The 21,199-nt window shown below is 50.7% G+C and overlaps 1 protein-coding gene across 1 annotated transcript in view; it reads left to right on the forward strand.

Annotated features, from left to right (window-relative positions):
- Positions 1–233: 233 nt before the first annotated feature.
- LOC141961798 (hydrocephalus-inducing protein homolog) overlaps positions 234–21,199 on the forward strand; it is a 120,274-nt gene continuing 99,308 nt past the window's right edge. Inside the window, 6 exon segments of the mRNA XM_074909134.1 lie at positions 234–371; positions 5,009–5,140; positions 6,308–6,433; positions 7,350–7,469; positions 11,474–11,608; positions 16,900–17,099. Of these exon segments, the coding sequence (XP_074765235.1) occupies positions 234–371; positions 5,009–5,140; positions 6,308–6,433; positions 7,350–7,469; positions 11,474–11,608; positions 16,900–17,099 (851 nt within the window).

Genomic DNA, 21,199 nt, shown 5'->3' on the forward strand with positions numbered 1-21,199 from the left:
CAAGGGAAGAGGGGCTTGTGGGTCCCTGAGGGAGGAGAGGTGGGTATGTGCCAGCCCAGGAATGGAGAGGGGGCAGCGATATAAACCCCATAGCTCCTCTGACTCCATGGTCCTGAGCATCCACAGTGGTGAAATTTCAGCTTCTGGGCTCTCTTTTTGAAAGCGTGGGTGTTCCCTGGGGGCGATGGCTGATGCTTCATTTTGTGGCTGGCTTGAAAGTCTTCTTGGAACCGATGAGGCCAGTCACTGCGAAGGAGCCTGGAGGAGACTTGGTCCTCCTGCACTTCCCTGTCTCAGCTGCACCCGTGTACCTGGGCAGGGAGCTCCATGAGAGAGGGGTCTATCTGAGGACTTTTCCATCTCCAGGCATGGTGAGGCCCAGGAGTGGGTCAGAGTGGAACGGGGTCAGCGAGGGACTGTCTGTAGCCGCTGCTGCGAGCCGGGGTGACGTATCTGGGGCTGCGGCTGTGCTGGAGCCGGGCGGTGTGCTGGAGGCGGTCTCAGGGCCTTGGCTGTGCTCACTGGGGGCTTTGGGCACTGAGCATCCCTGTGCCCCCTGCCCCCATGTCACAGAGCTGCCCCCCCAGCCCCCACCCCCCATCCCTGCCGTTGCCATGGTGGTGTTGGGGCTGGCTGTGATGCCCAGTTGCCCTGGCAACGGGGGCAACAGCCAGTCTGGCAGTGGGGATACCAGCCAGTCTGGCAGTGGGGATCCTCCCGTGAGTGTGTCCCCACAGCCCCCGCGGAGTGAGAGAGGTGAGGGATGCTGCGGGGCGGTGTCTGCGTCCCCTCCACGGCCAAAAGCCGGAGGGTGGCTCTGGGTGCCGGTGCTGCCCGGGTGGCTCAGCTGCGGGCGGGGCGGCTTGGGAGCTTGGCGGAGCAGGGACCGGGGCTGCGGGGGAGCTCGGGGAGGCACTGACACCCCCTGCCCCACGCCGCGGGGCTGGGGGCATCCCTTGTGCGAGAGGGGGGTACCTGGGGCAGGGGAGTGCCCGGGGCAGGGGCCCTCGGTCCTGCATTTGAAATCCGTAGGTGAATTTCTGAGCAGCAGCTCCTGCGTACATCCAGGGAAAGGACCGGTGGGCTTGGCAGTGCTGGGTCTACAGCTGCCCTCGATGATCTTAAAGGTCTTTTCCAGCTTAAACGGTTCTTTGAACTGTGGTCCGGATGCCAGAAAAAGAGTAAATAAAAAGGGAGATGCAAAGTTGCCAAGCCAGAATAGCAGAGATCGGATGCTGGGAAGGGGAAAATGGTACTGTAAAGACTTAAGGCAGGAGCCACAGCAGTAAATGATAGTATGTGGAGCTGGGGAATCTCCATCAGGCTCCTGGAAGGGACCCTTGGTGCATCTCACTGTCAGCTGACAGCTGAAGTTCATTAAATGACAGGAAGGTGTAACACTGGGCTCCTGTTCATCCTCTCAACTATGGCAGAGCTTTTGTAATAAATTGCAGGATGACAGTACCAAAGTGATAAAATTCAGAGGGTCTGGAATATCAAGGTGATAGGTGAGGCTTCCTGGGTAGCGAGATTTGATTTAGAAAAGCACTCAGCCACTTAGCAGTGGGCTGGAGGGCCAAGAGATTCATCCTGGAAATTCTCCTCCTTTCCTGGCTCCCTTGAGATGCTGTTTATATGGTAATTATAGCTAAGCAGGGGATTCCTAGGCAAGAAATGTGACCTTTCTGCTTAATCCTGAACAGGGCAAGATGATGTAACTGAACAAAATTGTTCAACAGCATCCTGAGTCTCACTTGTAACAGATCTCGTGTCTTCCTCTTCCAGCAAAGTGTAGTAGAAAGGCAAATTAACCAACTACTCCAGAGGGAGATGGTTGATCTTTGTGGAAGGAAGAAGACAGAGGATTGATTGTGCATACTGAAGCAAGATTCAGACACACCCAGTCTGTGACCCCACTAGAGCAGCTGGGTGTAGTGTATTGTAGGGCAGAGTGTGCCCATCTATCCCCAGCCTTTAAGTCTGGAGGGCGATCAGTTGGTACCAGACAGCTCTGAGGCTGGCGCTGCTGCTCCGGCACGAGTGACGTGGGGTCCCTTGAAACGAGAGCTCTGGCACGTGGCACAGTGAGAGGCACAGGGTCTGTCCAGGCCTGGAGCTGTGCCTCCGCATGGAACTGGCCTTTTGTTCTTCATGTCCTTTAAGCACTTTGCTGTTTATTCTTAATTTCCCGTCCCTGTCAGCACAGTCTCATCAGAGCTCTGTTCAGTTTTATTGTACTAAGGGAAGCTGTCAGACACATGCACAAAGGATTTGGGTGCCTTAGGGCCATATCAAAGTGCTCACATCAGCTGCATCCTCAGCACAGCTTTTGCCAAGCCCCCTCGGGCCCTGAAGGCCTTTAATCCCAGCTCTTGCTGCAGCATGGCCTTGTGTCCATAGGACAGGGCTGTGCTCTGGGGTTTCTTGCAAACACAAAAGGAACTGGCAGCCTTGTCCTTTCCTGGAACTGTAAAGGGCCCAGTCCTTCGGACATGTGCAACACTGCAGCTGTTCTGGAGTAAAGGAGTGAAGTTACTGCCTTGCTTGCAGGGTGTGTGTAAAACTCGAGGGGAAGGGAATGTTAATCTTTGCATAGGTGGTGTGGAACAGAAGGAAGCAGGAGGGAATATGATCTGTGATTCTACTCAATGTCAGGATGTAAAAAATTGTAGAGCTGTGTTTGAGGGTGCTGGACTTTCACATCCCAGAAAATAAGTGGGAAAATCCATCTGTTCCTTGATCCAGTTAGCCAGAAAGGGAGGGAAAATGATTTCTAGTCCAGAGTAGTGCTTACTAAATGTTGTACGTGTTTATCTCTGATTTTTGTTGGTTTGCAAAGTAGGAAAGTGGTCTGATTTTGTGAACACTGGGCACAGCAGCGATCCTTGGGTTTAAGGCTGTTCATAATATTCTGAGCACTTCGTAAGGTCCGTCGGGTCAGCTGCTCTCTTGAAGTGAAGCAGCTGAGTGACGTTTATCTTCCTTCTGTTCCCACCAAAAAAATGTCAAGAGTAACAAAGGAGAGTTTGGATATTAATAGCGATTTAGTTCATCATCCCTGTAAACGGGGTTCCAAAAGTCATGGAAGTGGGGGGAAGGTGAGAAGTGCCAGCAGGCCCTGGTGTGTGTTTGTGGCCCGACCGTGGCTCATTTTCCTCTGTGCTCTTGCCAGGCAGCCAAGCCGTCCTGTTTTCCTGGTTGCAGAAGCAGCTCTGGCCTTGAAATGAACACAAGGGATTTGAGCCAAGCTCAGTAAGGCCTGACCTCCTCTTATCCCCAAGCCAGCCCCTGCACAAGGGCACTGGGCAGAGGCACTGGGGTGCAGTGCATCTGCCTGAGCAGAGCCCAGGGGGCTGGAGCTGCTGGGTGAGGGCGTGGGGGGAGCCGGGGTCCAGTCAGGAGTTAGTGCTGTGCCTGTCGGGCTGCGCTTCGCAGGGGTAATTTATGACACGGCGTCCCCGAGAGGGACAGGGGTGGTTGTGCTGGTTTGTGCATCGGTGTTTGCCTGTGGCAGGGCTAGGGGCAGGCTGGGAGCTGTGAGGTGGCAGCAAAGCAGCTGAGCTGATGGAACTGGGATCCGGGTTAGGAGCAAGCGTGGGGAGAGGGAAGCAGCTTCTCCCTACGGAGGGGGGTGCTGGCACTGCTGTGGGTTGTGTGTGAGTGGCTTTGCAGGCGCTTTTGCCCCCCTGAGTGTTCCCCAGTGGTATATGGCTCTCTCCGCAGCAGAGTTAATTAACCCTACACTGCCCGTGGGCTCACTCTCTTCAAGCTGGGAGAAGCCCTTTGGGTTCTGCCGGGACTGTCTGTAGCCGCTGCTGCGAGCCGGGGTGATGCACCCGGGGCTGCGGCTGTGCTGGAGCCGGGCGGTGTGCTGGAGGCGGTCTCAGGGCCTTGGCTGTGCTCACTGGGGGCTTTGGGCACTGAGCATCCCTGTGCCCCCTGCCCCCATGTCACAGAGCTGCCCCCCCAGCCCCCATCCCTGCCGTTGCCATGGTGGTGTTAGGGCTGGCTGTGATGCCCAGTTGCCCTGGCAACAGGGGCAACAGCCAGTCTGGCAGTGGGGATACCAGCCAGTCTGGCAGTGGGGATCCTCCCGTGAGTGTGTCCCCACAGCCCCCGCGGAGTGAGAGAGGTGAGGGATGCTGCGGGGCGGTGTCTGCGTCCCCTCCACGGCCAAAAGCCGGAGGGTGGCTCTGGGTGCCGGTGCTGCCCGGGTGGCTCAGCTGCGGGCGGGGCGGCTTGGGAGCGTGGCAGAGCAGGGACCGGGGCTGCGGGGGAGCTCGGGGAGGCACTGACACCCCCTGCCCCACGCCGCGGGGCTGGGGGCATCCCTTGTGCGAGAGGGGGGTACCTGGGGCAGGGGAGTGCCCGGGGCAGGGGCCCTCGGTCCTGCATTTGAAATCCGTAGGTGAATTTCTGAGCAGCAGCTCCTGCGTACATCCAGGGAAAGGACCGGTGGGCTTGGCAGTGCTGGGTCTACAGCTGCCCTCAATGATCTTAAAGGTCTTTTCCAGCTTAAACGGTTCTTTGAACTGTGGTCCGGATGCCAGAAAGAGTAAATAAAAAGGGAGATGCAAAGTTGCCAAGCCAGAATAGCAGAGATCGGATGCTGGGAAGGGGAAAATGGTACTGTAAAGACTTAAGGCAGGAGCCACAGCAGTAAATGATAGTATGTGGAGCTGGGGAATCTCCATCAGGCTCCTGGAAGGGACCCTTGGTGCATCTCACTGTCAGCTGACAGCTGAAGTTCATGAAAACAAATAGTTGTGGCTCTTGGGACTGCACCCACAGCTAAAGTCTGTTTTGGCTCAGGGAGTTTTTTTATGGAGTTTGACTTCTATGAATCTTAACTCTGCCACTTACATATGGTCTAATCACGAAACAGTGTGAGGCAGCCTTATGTTCTCCACTTAGGAAGGATGCCACAGCCTGGAGACACAGGTGTATCCTTTGGGTCTGCCGTGAATGGGATTCTGGATTTTTTAAGTCTCCCTGTTACTCCTTCCAGATTTTCCTAGTCGTGGCCACTGGCAAGATTCATCAGTCCATGGGATCCCCCAAAATGGCTGATGGACTCCAGAGAAAGGTGGCAGTACGCTGTTATCCGAAGCTGGTCAGAGAGGCAGAGCGGCGTGTGCCTGTAAGTACCTGCTGGGGGCCGGGTAGGAGCTGGGCTAAGGCTCCTTAGGGAAGCTGCCCCTGCCCCTCCTCTGCCTTCCCCTCCCGTTGTCAGGGCGCTGTGGAGCCAGGCACCACTCCCCACCTCTTTGCTGCCGTACTTCTGTTGGAGGGGGCTGTCATGGTGCGGGGGGGTGGGCTGTGTTGCTTCAGGGAAAGTCCAGGGTCTTGCCTGAAGGTGCCAGTGGAGCCGAGATAAAGGAATGTACTGGGCCTTGCACGGGAACAGCTGAAGCACAAATGTGCTGCCTGCCCTCCTCTTTGCTGTGTGGGCAGTAACATCTCCTGTCACAGGGGCATACCTGCCAGTGCTGCCCTGGCCACACCGCTGGGCTGCTGGGCATGTGGTGGGCTGCTCAAACCGCCTGGAGTCTTGACAGGACACGGCTGTCCCAGATAGAATAGCTTCCAAAGGAGTTGTTTTATGGCATCCCGTGTCCTGTGTGGAGCACAGATGCAGCCCTGCAAACAGCAGTGGGGATTCAGGGCGATTCCTCCTTGCCACCCACAACTGTCCCGTTTGCTGGCTGGAGCTCCCTTCACTGGAGGTGACCCAGTGTTGAGGCTCTGTCAAGGAGACATCTCTGTATCCTCCTGTGGAGGGGTCTGTGAGGCCAGAACAGAGAGGAAGCAAGCGCTGATGGAAAAGAAATAAAGAAAACTTGGACCCATTCCTCTCCACCTCTGTCTTGGCACAACACTGCTCGTCTGCTTTCCTCTGACTCACCCAGCAGTGCCATCTCCACCTGCGAGTTGGTGTGAGCACTGTGCAAGGGTGGAGTTAGGGGATTTCTGATAACTCCTCCCCGCTCTCTTCAAAGGTCTCTGGCTCAATCCAGCAAAACTCAAGAGGGGACAAATACCCAAAGAGCAGAAATCCCCAAACATGTCACATCACCTCATGAAGGAGATGCTAAAGGGACAGAGCCACTTGCTTGGAGCGTGTGTATTCAGCTCTATATCATTAACTTACTGATGTTAAATATTTCAGCAGGTAGTTTACAGGACTTCCAGGACTATCCTAGTGGCTGTGATCACAAATTATTGATCAGTGGTACTTGAACACAAAAATCCTTTCTGCAGAAAAGAAAAAAAAGTAAATCCTTTCTGCTGGTGTTTTGCGTTTCAGCTGACTCCCTCTGCCTTCCTGAAGGAGATGTCTCTGACCACCCAGCAGAGGCTGGCCAGCACCCGGGAGATGAGGCGGCCCCGGATTACCCAGCTTCTAGACATGGGAGAAGCCTCCCATCACAAGGTAAACTTTTCCTGCCCTTTTCCGTGCTGTTTGATGTGACATTTGAAGAGGGTGTGTGTTTGTGACAGGCGTGCCTCTGGCTCATCTGAATACCTCAGCGCCTAGGGCCTGTTGTCTTTTCAAACTGCTGGTGGTGGTGGAGTTCTTTCTGCTGGGGAAAGGTAGAACGTTTTTCCCTGGTGAGAGGTTGGAAGTCCTGATCTGTGCTAAATCAATATAAATAACCTCTGCTGAAGTTGGTGGGGTTTGCTGGAGTTTAGCTGATACTGGGGGAAGGCAGGGGCAGGCCACAAGGGCCCGAGCTTCCCATTTTCCATCCTCCTGGTGAAATAGCCACCTCGTGCTTTGGTGTAGTCACTGTCAAATGCTTGGGGTCATGGGACTCCTTTGACGGTGGCAGCATTGGCCTTTGAAGGCTGAGGGCCTATAGTGATTACCTGTTTTGCTTTGTTAAAAAGATTTAACAAAACCAAGTGCATTAATGTTTTGGGTTGGAACAATGTGTGGGACCTTTACAGGGTGTGAGATTTTGCAGGCTGCCAGATATACAGATATCTCCTGTAAATTCTTGGGTTTCGCTTGCTCCATGAGTGCTGGTGGCTCTTCAGGAAGGGCTCTGGAGCTGTGTGACCACGTCAGCACAGGGCTCTGCTGGCAGTAAGCGCTGCCTTGCCTTCTGGAGAAGGAAACCTGGAGGAACACCTACCAAAAGAGCTTCTTAGCTTGAGCCTGCTTAGTGTGGTCCAGAAACTTTTGATCAGCTCAGAACAGAGGTAGGGGGTTGTTTCCCTAGCGTGAGCTGTGCGGATGTACTCACCGAGAGACTGTACTCCACTGGAGATCGGTGTAGGATTCTGTCGTGAATCTTTCTGCCAGCAGCTGACCCTCCTCTCACTGCTCTATCTTGCCTCTCCAGTTCTCAGCAGTTGACCTGGACCAGAGCTTGTTTCAGCCTTTTCCTTCAGAGGTGGTATTTCAGAACTACATCCCCTTCGAGGTCTATGAAGTGCCACTGATTCTGAGGAACACTGACAAGGTAAGTGCTGGGATGCAGAGGTTTAACACTGTGCTGGGAGAGCCATGTAATTCCTGTGGTTTACAGCGTAACAAGTTATCTGCTGCAGCACGACACATCCAGAATAACATGTCTCACCACCTTTATTTTGCAAGACGGTGGAAGTCTTCCCATGCTGGGAATCCTCCCCCTGATTTTGGCCATGCATTGGTGGTATCTAACGCAAAGGAGCTTTTCTAGTCAGCGTCCTTCCCCTTGAAAGCCCTGCATTGATGGGGATGTTGGGGGTTGTACAGTTGTTACCTTCTCTCCTGCTTTACCTCGAGTGTGCACCATGTGCTGGTGGCTCCCTGGTTAGTCTCGGTTTCTGGCAGGGCACCTCTGCCTCTCGCAGCCTGTTCAGCTGCCTCTGTGCAGCTCGCTGTCAAAGCCCAGGGCTTGAGCCTTCTCCACTTCATGCTGGAGGAGGTTAGGGTTAGTGGCATTAGCACTCCAGGAAGGGTGTTTTGAAGCAGCAGGGGAAACGGACTGATCTAGCAGAAGCGGTGGGAGGCCTTCCGGTGCCACTTTAGGCTCCTGCTAAGCTTAATGCAGTTCTGCTCAGTTTTCTCTTAGCAGCGTGGCTCTCTGCTTTCCCTTTGGAGAACCGCAGCACATCCAGAGTAATATTCTCTTGAAGGTCTCCACCTTTACTTGAAAAAGTTGTGATCATTTTGAGATTTCCCAGAAAAGTTGAGAAGGGAGAAGTTGAAAAATGTCAGCAATGTTGTTGCACTATAAAGAGGAAAATTTGAATTTCAGCAGGGGAAATGTTTGCTTGAATGAGGCACGTTCCAAGAGCAGCTAGTGGGAAAAGACAGGAGAGAGGAAAGGAGCTGAGTGGGAAAGTGCTCTGGGAGAGAGCATCGTACACACAAGGGTTTCTCTTGACACGTAAGAGTAAGTGTGCTGGAAGCAGAGAAAGTTCCGAAAAAGAAAGGTGTAATTAAAGATACTGTTCTGTAATGAAGAAGAAGATGTGTATGTGAGAGGAGGGCAGGATGGGCAGATGGACGTGTACGTGAGAGCACGTGAATTAATCCCCCTCCAAATCTACCAGTCTTGTTGGAAAACAAACAAGGGGACAAAAAAATCTGTCAGGGCATGTTGCAGGTGGGGGAACAGCAAGAGAAGTCAAAGTATATTCTGAGGTAACGGGTTTTGACAGGGACATGGTTGAAAATGGAAGACCCTTTGGCAAAGACAGTTTCAGGGTGGTCCCTCAGTTATTCCTGGAGAGTCCTGCCCCGTTCCTGGCCTGGTTTAGCTTGGGAGTACTGGAAAGAGCAGCATGGGTGCCCCTGTCCAAGGGACACCATTCATGGGGTCCACACTGATTCTGGGCACTCTTTGCTGTAGGTATCCTCTTTCCTAGTTTAAATGTGCCTCAGTTTCTCTTGGTTCCTATGGCTCTGCTTTGTTCCCATTAAGTTTTTGGGCTTCAGCTGCTCCGTTATCCAGATGGCACTTCAAAATATTTGTCGTTGCCAAGTACCAGCCAACAGGCAAACAGTCAGTTTGCTCTGTTCATGCTTCCTCGAGTGGAAAACAACATCTGCATCCGCATTTCTGCTATTCCCAGTAAAAAATAATAAACTTGTGCAGCTGCACCTTGTGATTTGTATGCCGTGTAAAGGGGAGGCAATGTGTGAGCTGTTGATTTTTTCCAGAAGGAATTAGTTTTGAAGCTAGTAAGTCCTCAGCCATTGGAGAGCTCTGGTGGAAAAGCAAGATCAGCTTTAAGGGAAATCCTTGGCATATTGAAGTACACAAACATAGAGGTGATAATCCCAAGAGAGGTGCTTATATTCTAATTTTGTTGGCTTTTGGTGATGTCCAGCAACACTGTACTCTGTCTCAAAGTTTTCTCACCAGTTTCACAGATCCCTCCAAATCACGCTGACCTGTACTGCATGGTAGCCTGAGCTTGTCTGATCCATAAAAATCCAGCTAACAGCAAAGTGTATATTCCAGATAGAGGCTCTGTAGTCATTCAAATAGAGAAGTGCTCTGCTGTATAGTTACTGCTCTTCCCTGTGTGTTGTAAAATTGCTTTTCTGTCTTCAGGCTGCTCCTCACCACTCTCAGCGATGTTCTCGGTGGCTTTTGCTGAAGGTCTTAGCTCATCTCCCAAGGGTCTTGGTGACCAAAATGTTTGTCTGCAGTGTAAAATGTTCTCCTGGGTCTTGCTGTCCCAGGGCACTGCTGGGAGCAAAGGGTGTTTGGAGACGTCAGGACTGCCTTGGCCGTGGGTTATCGGGCTCGAGCGGGTGGTGAAGAATGAACCTCCATTTTGCCCAGGCCTCACGTGGGTTTGTTATTTATCAGTGAAGCTGCTTGTCAGTCAAAATTGCCTGTTTTAGACTTTCTGAGATGAGATTTGGTGTTCAGGTGTTGACATCAGTGTGCTAGAAAACACCTCTTTGCTGTGTCTGTGCTTGTGGTATCCCAGAGGGCAGAAACCTGCAGCAGGGTACCTGCCTGGACTCCTGGCTGTGGGGAGGAGTGCCCAGAAATCTGCCTTGCCTGCACTGGCAGCTGCCTGGCTACAGGCACCAGGCAGCAAGAGCCTCCAGAGAGCCAAGAGTGGCTTTTAACAACGAAACCACACCATGAGTCAGTGCTGGTCACGTATCTCAAGGCAGAAAATGCCTCTGAAGGCCATAATTGATAGGCCCAGCCTGGGGGGCTGTGTGGCTTTCCATCATTTTGGCAAGTTGACCGCTCTCATCTTCTGCATCAGCCTTTCCCTGTAGTGTGTTTGGCTTCTCCCTTGCTTCTTTACAGCCCACTCTAAGTTCCCTTAAGCCATCTCCTTGTTTCTTGTCTCGTTGTCTTCCTATGTTCCTCCTTTTGCTCTCCAGGTTTCCTTTTATTCCCAGTAAGGCCACAGTGTCTGTGGTCTCCTCTTGCTGGTCTGCCTGCGTGACTGTAGCAGTGCAGCTTGACTGCCCCACTCAAACCCAGTATGTTAGAAGTGAATTTCTTCCTCCCCCCAGTATAACAGGTGCTGTTTTGCCTTCGGGTATTTCATCCCCCTCCAGAGGCGTGACTGCTTGGGTGTGTGCAGGCAGAAGCCCGCAGGTTCTTTGGGCTGGTTGATATGCTATTGTGCCCTGGCAGAATGGATTCCATCCCGGTGTATTCCTCTGTAAGGAACTGAAGGCATTGATGCCTCAAACATTCATCGACACAGAAAACCTCCAGGACCAGCTGTGGCCTTTGGATTAGTCTAAGGAATGTCACCTGAGGGAGCGGGAGTGTATGGAAGGCTGCACCCCCCCACTCCCTTGTAGTTGTGTTGACAAATGCCTTATGTGGACCTCAGAGGGGGGGAAACTGAGTGAAACCAAAAGTTTCCCCTCGAGCACCAAGGCCGCTCATCACTGGCTGCACTGTGTAAGCCCGGTACTGTGTGGCTCCATTGTGTCAGCCAGACACCATGCTGGCCTTGCTAACGGCCTCGTGCCGTCGCCATTGAAGAGGCGGCAAGGCCTGACAAGAGGTGAGCATTTCTGCCCCAGAAGCAGAAGTGTGCTAACCAGCTGGTAAGATGAACTGAAAAGGGGACAGAAACTTTGTTGCGTCTGCACCCACCAGCCAAGATGGTCGGACCTGAGACAGCACTGGATCCAGGGGTGCTGATCCGGATTGCTCTCCCTCTCCCTCTCCCTCTCCCTCTCCCTCTCCCTCTCCCTTTGTAAGACACCACATTGCTTATTATCCTTTTCCAAGTTTAAATTGTTTTCTACCGCAAGTAAAACATTTTAACCGGTCGCTTGGTGTCATTTCACCTTAATTTAACCCAAGGGGATCACAGAACTGTTGCGACTCTCTGGGCTTCCAGTCTGGGTTGTGACAACCTCAAGAGTTAGAAGTGCTTTGGAAAAGTGGTTAAGGAGGGATGTCCCCAGGGCACGGCCAGGTATTTTCTCCTCATGTTTCCGTACGAGTGGCAAAATCATAGTTTCCTGTCTTCCCTGCAGGTTCCTCGGCTGGTGAAGGTTGTCTTGGAGCCATCGCCTTACTTCAAGTTGACCAGCCCCAGTGGTGTGTGCTGTAAAGTAGCACCTGGCTTGTGTGCAACTTTCCGCATCCTGTTCACCCCGGAGGAGAACGAGGTGAGACTGGAGGTCCAGAGAGGTCGGTGCCTTCAGTGTAAGCTGAACCTGCTGGGCTGGATTCAGAACAGGGCATCTGCTGTGGGTTTTGAGGACTGTCCTGGTTCCAGTGGGGTTGTCCTGGATCTAGAACCAGGGGAAACTCCTTCCCCATGGGGAAGATTATGCTCTCATAGGCTGGAGGCTCTTACATGTTTCAGATCACTTTTGTCCTTCAGTGATGGAACGTTTAATGTCATGTCTGCTGGTTTGAGAGATAAGAGAGTGCCGTCTGTAGTGGGGCGGCCTCCCGAGGTGTTGGTTTCTGGTATCTGTCCACTGCTGTGTGATTATGGGTTTGCTCCACTAACGGTAGATACAGAGGTGTGTTTAAAAGTGACTTGTTACTTGGAGGACCTAAAGTGAGCCTGATCAGAGTGAGGACTGCCACCCGTGGAAACTGGAGTCACCTTAATGCCTCGCGTGTTGGCCACGGTAGCGAGACAGCAGAACATTATGTCTGAAGTCATGGCGGATTTTACGCACTGGTTATAGCCCACAGCCTGCTGTGGGGTCTGCTCCAGGCTGTGGTCGGGCAGTCTGCAGCTGGTCTGTTAGGATGCTGTTAGCTGCTGCAGCAGGGACTGATGGGCTGTGCTTTCCCTCCCTGCGCTTCCCTGAGTGTTCGTGAGGGAAGATGCATGTGGAACTATAGGAAAATGGCAGGGTGGGGTATTGATGTTTGACCATCTCATCCCAACAGTAGGGGTTTAATTATTGTGGAAAATACTAGAGGAACAAATAGATCCAGAGAGCTTTTCTGTTTCCCATCGGGCAGCCACTTCCCTGCCTCACCCTGGACTGGAGCAAAGATGGTGCTTTTCCATCCCCTCTGTTTTCAAGCCTTGCAGCTGGGCTGTCCCTGAGGACACTTGTCTGTCTGCGATGCAGCTGGGAGGCTGGGGCAGAGGGAGCGCTGTGCAGGTGGCAGGGAGCCAGCCGGGCACAGGCACACTGAGCTCTAGATGTCCCTAACTCGGCAGGAGGCTGTTGGGCTGCAGGTGGCTTTGAGACATCTGCCTGAACGAGCACATAGGGGAATAAACGGGCAGGTACAAGCTGCAGGCAGACACGTTACCCAGAGCCTGCGCTGTGGCCGTCACGCGTGTTACTGTGGCTGCTCTGTCAGCTGGCACCTCTTCCATGCCAAACGCGCCGTGCCTTTGCTTAGAGGTTTGCACATCAGTGCTGTGGCCCTGGCAGGTCTGATTCTCAGTGCTGTGATGTGAAGGGTCAATACTGTTATCTGGAGGCTTGTTAGTGCAGAAGAATTTAATACCTGGCATGGATGGGAGGAAGCACTGCAGGGAAACAAGGACAGGCAGGCTGAGTCCTTTCACCACCGTCCTGCTACCTCTTAGCACTGTCCTTCGCATGGCTTTGTTGGAGAGACGAGGCCAGGGGACAGCTTTGAGCCAGCAGATGTTTCTGCGCCGGGCCAGCGGTGCAAGATCTCTTTGGGCGTACCTGCTTCTTCATCTTTCACTTGCTACTTAGATATAATTTAACACTTTGTCCTATCCTCAAACAGCACAGATATAGAAAACTGAAGAGAAAATGCCCTGTGGTCCCTAGCTCCCCATGCTTGTGAAATAATCTGTTCCTTTGGAGGGATGAGAAATTATTTCACATCGTTAATATTTAGGGTTAAAATTCTGTTGTCCTAGGGCAGTTCTCCAAACTACTCAAGTGACACAAGAGCTTAATCTCATTGAGGTAGGCTTTGCAAAGTACACCGGTGTCTTCAAACTCTGATTTATTCATATTAATTAGTGTACTTTTGGGGGGTGGCAGAGGTATATTGGTGCCCGTGAAGGGCAAAGTGCTGCTCTTCGAGTTTAGAGGCAGCAGAGCAACACGTGAACATCACCACAAATACAAGTGGGGTGAGAGAGCCCTCAAGAACCCCCATGTCCAATACTTTGTCCCTTGTCTTGCCCTTGAACTGGCGAGTGTATGGAGCAGGGAGCTCTGCCAGCAGAGCTTCAGCGACACTCCGGTGGTTTCTGGTGCACTGGGGGTTGTGCAGGGCATGGGGAGAGGGATGCCTGCTGCTCAGCGAGGAGCACGTGGGGATTTATACAGCTGAATCAGAATTTTGTACGAATTGAGCATTTTGTCTCATACTTGATGGAGTGTGGGGCCAGCGAAGCACCAGAGTGCCGTAGCTCAGCTAGAAACGCATCAACAGCACAGCCAGGAGGTGCACGGCGCCTTGAAAACCCCTCAGCAAAGAGGCTTTGGGAAATGGTTCTGCAGAGCCGCCTGCGTTGGGCTGGCAGTGGCTTGCACGCAGAACACCTGTGTGTTAGTTGTGGAAGGCTGACGAGCGCTGCCTTTGAAGAGGCTCTGCCCCTCTGCTGCTCCATCACCTGCAGGGAGGGTGGATAACCCCGTGAGCTGGGACGCAGGTACAAACCCCTCTGCCAGGGCTGGGCACTCCTCCTGCTGTGGAGCTGGTTTGAATCTGTTCTTCCCTGGGGTAAGTCTGACTTCAGCAAAGTCACTCCTGATTCAAGGGAGTAAAATTGCAGCTAAGCCCTAAATAAAAGGACCATGTGAGTTGTTAGTGGCTGAAATGCCACGTGCCATATAGCGCTTGCTTGAAAAATGAGCAATTTCCTATTGTCTTGCAGTCATTTGGGAATGTGCCACAGGATGGGACTGTCAGAAGGTAAATAAAGAGCTGACATGTCTCTGTTTATTGGCACTCTCCTTAGAAATAAGAAATGCTAATCTTTCTGTGGGTCAGCGTTTCCAGGTAGTTACTCTTGCTGCTTCTGTTGTACACATTTCGGGTTTAGGGCTTCAGCTGCACGGTGTGGGTGTTCTCGTGCCACCCTGTGTTCGGGTGTCCTTGCGTTATGGTCTGACAGTCTCTGCCTGATTGGAAACCATCATGGAACTGACTGGCAATAGACAGGAATACCTACCTTTGTGTGTGTCCTTTGGCTTATTAATAGATTATCTTAAAGGAAGAAGGAAGCAAGAAGCATATGAATACATAGCACAGCTTATTCTGTTTTGTCCTCTCGCTCTTTTTGCTGTAGCAATACAATATATTCAAGCAATACGCGTTCAGTCTGTAAGGTTTGCCAAATTCACTACTGTTGCTCAGTGGAGACTGAATTAATGCTCGTTAATGTGAATTATGACAGGCTGATGAGTTATTGCATTACTGAAATCAGAATTCAGTCGGGTGCTGTTAGATGTTTGGTAGCACACTGAAGCTATTCCAAGTATCCTTTTAAGATGACTTTTGAGGGGAGGAAAGGGGCAGAAAATCAAGGCAAATGGCCCTGTGCAAAATGAACCTGGAGCCAAGTGACCGATTTCAAAGCCTGCTGTGAATTGGTGGCTGAGGAAGGCAGGAGAAGGGCCACCCCTTCTCATGGGAAGCTGTCTACATCCTCCAGTCTCTCCTCTCTTAATGGCCCTTCTTTTCCAGCCTTTATGATATCCTGGTTTCAGCAGGGAGCTTTCCCTGCTTGACTTGCTACGTTACTTTGTGCTACAAGGATCTCTTCTTTGCAGTTGTCTGATGCAATGGGTTCAGTGAGGTATTTAGGGTTGGTTTCACAGCAAAACCGCCCCCTGCGTTTGCTGGTGTGCTGGGCAGTGAAGGTTGCTGTCACTGTGACAGTAATTAACGTTAACCTGAGCTTGCAAAGAGCCTGAACTGACACCTCTGAGACACAAGCAGTTCTTTAATTTCATTGGGTGCGAATTCAAATGCCAGTGGTGATACTTCGCAGGCCAGAGCTTGTAACTTATTGCTTCTCGAAGGTGAATAGGAGAAGAGGAACCATTGCACAGTGACAGGTGTTTTCCTTGAAACTGGGAGAGGAGTTGTATGAAGGATGAAGTTGTATTTTCATGAAAATCTGTAGACTGAAGCTGGTGGGTCTAAAAAGAAACTTTAAAGTGTGGAAGCGATGCAACCCCTCTCTCACCCAGGCATGTTTGTTTAGAAACCTGGATTGAAACCGTCTAAGGGTTTGCAGTTGCAAGGTAAAACAAGGCTGTGAATTGGTTCCAGCTGTACCCGTAGACTGTAAGTAAATGCCTAGCAGAGCTGGTAAGGCAGGGCAGTGCTGCAGTGGAGATCTGCAGCCCCCATCTCCTCCCACGGGAGGGTTATTCAGCTTGCAAATGCTCACAGGACTGTGGGTTCACAGCAGCCTGCACAGCCAGCTTCTGCCTGGCACCCCTCTTCCCTTGGCTTTCCCCCGGTTTGGCCTGAGGCTTTGTTCAGCTTGGTGCAAGGTCCCATTCTGGTGGGTCACGGAGCGTGGCTGAAGGTCAGGGCACTCTGAAGAGCTGAGTCCAGCCTTGTACGGGATGCAGCGTCCCAGGGCGTCCCTGGAGAGGGGGCTCGGCACGCAACGTGCCTGTGCATGAATGGCGAGAGGCAGTTTGCTCTCTCAAGGTCATGGTTGTCTCTGAGGCCAAATCCTTGTTGCTTTAGCCTTGCCTTCATGTACCTGAGATTAGGCACAGGAAGAACTCTTTAAGTCTAGTGTAGAGCTGGAATAGGCTGCTGAGAGCAGGGGTGGAATTGTTAGTGCTTTTAAGTACTTGTCAGACATCTTGCAGGAGTAGATTGGGTGTAGAGCTGAGCCAGTTCTGCGGTTGGGAGATGGATCAGCTAGCTTTTTAAGGGTGTGTGACCCCAGCCTTGTCCCTATATTGCTCTGGGAAAGGGTAGGAATTACACACTTACCCTAAACTCACCTGACATTAAAACAATTCCCATGTCCAGCTTGTTAAATATTTCACCAAAGACTGAGTGTTGGTCGTGCACGTGGCAAAGTCCTTTTGAAAAGGCACCTGAGCATCCCCTCCCTGGCCAGCATCAGTGAGGTCACTGTGTTGCTGGGATTGGAGCTAGTACTGTGGCACAGCTGGGTGCTTAGTGGAGCCTTTGATCATCTGCGGTGGGGATGATCACGGGTTCTTGTTACTGCTGTAATCCCTTCCATGAAATTGCTCTATGTTGGTGCCTCTGAATCAAAGTATCAGAAAATTTCGTCAGGTTCTGCCAGCTTGCTGTGAAAGCAGGCGAATCAATGGGATTGTTTCTTCTTTGCAAGTTAGCAGCCTTGTTCACACTACAGGAATGAAAGGTCCTTAAGGTAAAAAGCCCTTTGACGTTACTGGATGCTACTGTTAGAGTCATAAAACCAGCAGTTTTTCTTCTGCCATGGGATGGTACAAAATGCACTGTGCTGAGATTGTTTCTTTCCCTGCAGGATTATTTCCACCAGCTCACCTGCATCACAGAAAGGGAAAAGTTTATTGTGCCAATCCGAGCTGTAGGTGCCCGAGCTATCCTGGACTTCCCTGACCAGCTGAACTTCTCCATCTGTCCAGTCAAGTACAGCTCCCAGAAAACTCTGCTGGTTCGCAACGTGGGTAACCGGGAGGCTCGCTACCGCATCAGCACTGAGAGGTAAAGGAGCTCATCTTCTTTGTGCAAAACACTGTTGCATGATAACATGGTTGGTAACAACAAGGAACCAGAGCATCTGAGCTGCTGTATTGCGGCTGTAGCTGGAAACGGGCAGGACATGTGGGTTTTGCTGTTGCTTGTAGTGTTTTAAGTATGATGGAACCTGTGATAAAACTCTGCGTGCTGCAGCGAGGTTTTGTACTGCAGTGGTGTCTCCAACAGAGCATCTCGCAAGACTGATTCCATTAGACTGAAAGAGCACATGACAGAAGGCAACCTGGCTGCCCTTGGGCTGTGTAAGGTGCTGCGTGGCAGGCGACAGCTCTAGGAGCTCGGTTCCTGTAGGCCGAACACAGTGTTAAGAGATGGGCAAGCTGTGAGCTGGTGAGAGACGTTTACAAATTTACCAGCAGCTGTGTCTTTATATGCAAGTGCCATTAGAAATCGTAGATCAAAGCAATTTGTATTGAGGCCCTGACAAAGGCCAGGAACTTTGTTTTCCAGTGGGTTTGGTCTGGTCCGTGAGACCAAATATTAAGTAGAATGAGCTTTTAGGTGGAGATGAGCAGACACTGGCTTAAAAACTGCACCACAGCCCCAAAGCAGCATGCTAATGAGGGCACAGGCAAATGATGCAGCCAGTGTCTGGTGCATGGGTTGGGGGCCTTTTCTTCTAGAGCTTTATCTCTCCCAGATTTCCTGGAGAGTGCTCCAATCTGTAAGTATCCAGCTTGCAACCTCCTGATCCCGAGTGCCTTCTGAAGTGGTTCCATACCAGTGTCGGCCAAAGACAGCCATGCTCTGGGAGGCTGCGAGCACGTGGTGTTCCGGTGGTCCCGAATCAAATGCCTGACATGAGTTGTGTGGTGGACAGCCTGTCCTGCTCCTTCTGGTCTCAGAAGACAGCCCCCGGTTTCCCAGTTGGCTGAATGGGAGAGGGTGATGCAGCTGCAGGGAAACTGGTTCAGTTGGCTGGTAATTCGTGGTGAGTTGCTTGGTCCCGGAGGTCTTGGTGTAGGAGCTGAGGTCAAGAATGCAGCAAAGACCAGCGGTCTGACTTGGTGCACCTGAGCTGCTTCAACTTCTTCTCCAGGAAAACAGGGCTCAAAAGGCCAGTCTTTACTTTTCTCTTGTGAAACATGAGGGTTCAAGAGGAGCTTCCACCAAACCCTGGCAAGGCTATTTAAGCAGGCTTCTAGGATGCTATTTAAGGAGGCTGCTTCTTTTCCCTGTGGAAACACGTAGGCAGGAACTTGTAAATCACTGCACAGTTTTTCTCTGGGATTTCCAGATCTAGCTGTTGCCACCAAAATAAATACTCAGTAAAATCTCAGTAATCATCTTTTTGCAATGGACTCTCCAACTCTCCTATTGAGTGATACAGCACGTCGAGTCCTCCTTGATACGGATTTTAAGAGTTTCTGAGCTTGAGCAAATATTTCCGCCCAGATTTGCAATAAAGAAATGGGAGGCATTGCAAATGTTTTATTTCAAACTACACACAAAAAAGTTCTGAACAACTGGACTGCATGTGTACAGGGATGGGAAGCTGATATGATTTCCCTTGTCGGCTGAGGGCATCTGCCATCTCTTCCATTTCATGATAAACTTTTGAAAGCTGCTTTGAAATTTCAAACAGATGATTTAAATCTTTGAATATAAGTAGCATTTTATTCTAATTAAGTTGCCCTGACTTTCATTCAGATTTCTTTTTAAATACTCTTAAAAGAGTATTTAAAAATACATGCATGTGAGAGGAGGAGGAGGAGGAGGAGGAGGATTAGTGGAGTAGAAGGGAGTGAGAGATCTGTCTAAGCTTATAGATCCATCAAGTGACCTCTGTGTCCTTTATTCTCTATCTAAACAATTTAAACTTGTGTTTTCTGGCCTGAGCATGTTCAGGCTCTTGCCCATTCACAAGTCAGCTGCAGATGCCACCATTTCCTAGTCCATCGTGCTGCTCATATCACATTTCCTCGCAGCTTTTCTCTGGATTTCCTTCTCTGTGGCATCAAGCATAACCTGTCTGCCTTCACCTTCAGTGCATTTTTCAGCCCATCTCCAGTCCTAACCTTTCCCCTCAGCTCTTGCATCTGGTCACTTCGTGATGACTTTCCCTGCCTGTTACTCATTTATCTAAAGGCTTTGATGTTTTCTGTTGTGCATTTCCCTCCAGGGAAGAGCTCTTAAGTGAAGCCATGGGGCCAATTCAGCATCCTTCTGCTGTTCCCGTTTGGAGCTCTCCCTTGCCATGGTTTCTACCAGAAGCATGGCCGCGTATTTGATCACTTTTCATGGAGGGAGAAAACCACCAAAGCACTCCCTGTTATGCAGTCTGGCTTTGTGCCTCTCCTCCCTCTGCGTGTCCATACCCAGCTCTTAGCTGCATAGCATGGTAATAAAAAGTAATAATAGTATAAATAGAGAAAGTCTCTTCCTGTTGTCTCATTGTTAAGGCAGGATAACCAGTTTCTGCTTCATGACATTCACAGAGATAAATGTCATTCCAGTACATCCGAGTTGAAAAGGGTGTCTGGAAGCAGATCTCAGTGCAGCACTGCCTTCTCCTGACATTGCTGACGTTGTGCTGTGCCATGCTATGGGGCTAGAGGGGATCAGTCTGAGATAAGATCCATTTAGGAATGTCCCCACCAAGCTCTGAAGGCTCAGGAAATTATCCTGCGAGGCACAGTGCCTCGAGCCCCCTTGTATCCCTCCCTGTAGTACCCATACGCTACATGGAGGCGTGAGACTGGCGAGTTCCCGTAGGACGTGCAAAGACCATCCAAGGACATGAAAATTGAGCCTAGGTACAGTGAAAGAGGGAAATACAGACCTTGCGTGATGCTGACAGGATTTTTTAGCACAGAGATGGAGTCTTGGATGCTTTGACTGTAGCAGACTGGGTTTACTGGAAAAGATATATTGCTTGAGTTTGGTTGTTATACCGTTACTATAAAATAATATATGCCAAGATGAAACTACCTTTTTTTTTTTTTTTTTTTTTTTTCCTGCAATAGATCTTAGTGGACAGAAGAGGCAGTTCAATCACCAGTAATTTTACTGTCTTCCTTGGGTTTGGAGGTAGCTTGTAATGAAATCTATTTTCCCAAACTCAAATGATTTTATAAGGCCCCAGTAGACCAAAGAAAGGTTCGCTGCAGGAGATAAACATGCCACGGCACTTGAAGTATATTGCAGCCTCCTTGCACACTGCGTGTGCCAAAGGTGTGGTTCAGGAGAACAGGCAGCATGGTAGTTTGAGAGCCTGGGCCACAGAACTGCCAGCTTTATTCACTTGTCAGTTGTATTTCTCAGTTCTGTCAGGAGTATTTGGCCTTTGGTATCATCACGGGATGCCCAGCTGTCAAGATGGGGAGCTGTTGCCTGGTGAAAGTAAGCAAGATGTAAATGCCAAAACATATCATGATGAAATTGCTTACGAATCTAGTGTTGCTTTCTTTCTGAAGGGCAATAACAGGCAAGATCTCGGCAAGTACTGATGGGCAGGTCTCTCCTAAGTTGGTGTGGCTAGATGTGTTTATACAAGCTGCATAAGGGACTGCAAGGTGCCATTGGGAGATCTGGACATGTGAAAGTCTAGATGTCGTACAACAAAGCAAACCTACAAATGGACATAGTTACAAAGCATGTCAGAAGAAAACGAGCTATTAAAAAGCCTCCAAACCTTACCTTTTCTGTCTTTCAGGAGCAGTAGTGATTCATTAAAAGGGTAGATCTAACAGGATGCAAATTATCCCAAAGAACAGCTCACATTTAATGGGTAAAAAGCCAGTGTCTATCCCACTAGTGCCATCTCTCAGCAGTGGTTTTCATTTGGCTGTGACAGTGTGTCAGGGATGTCTCCTTAGCATCTCGTCTGTAGGCTGCAGACAACAGCTTAGTGATGGTGACTGAAATTCAGGGGAGTTAAGTTGTTAAACCATGGAGCTTGCATCTTTGGGTCTTGGAGAACCAGGTCCATGTGAGGGGTAATGAGCTCCCACTACAGCAGGAAGAGTTGTCTCATGGGTACGGCGTGGGGTAGGATGTAGGACAGGCAGTATCTGATTTGTGCTCCATTTCTCAGCCCTGAGAAC

This window comes from Athene noctua, chromosome 6 (genome assembly GCF_965140245.1).
Source record: "Athene noctua chromosome 6, bAthNoc1.hap1.1, whole genome shotgun sequence".
NCBI lineage: Eukaryota > Metazoa > Chordata > Aves > Strigiformes > Strigidae > Athene > Athene noctua.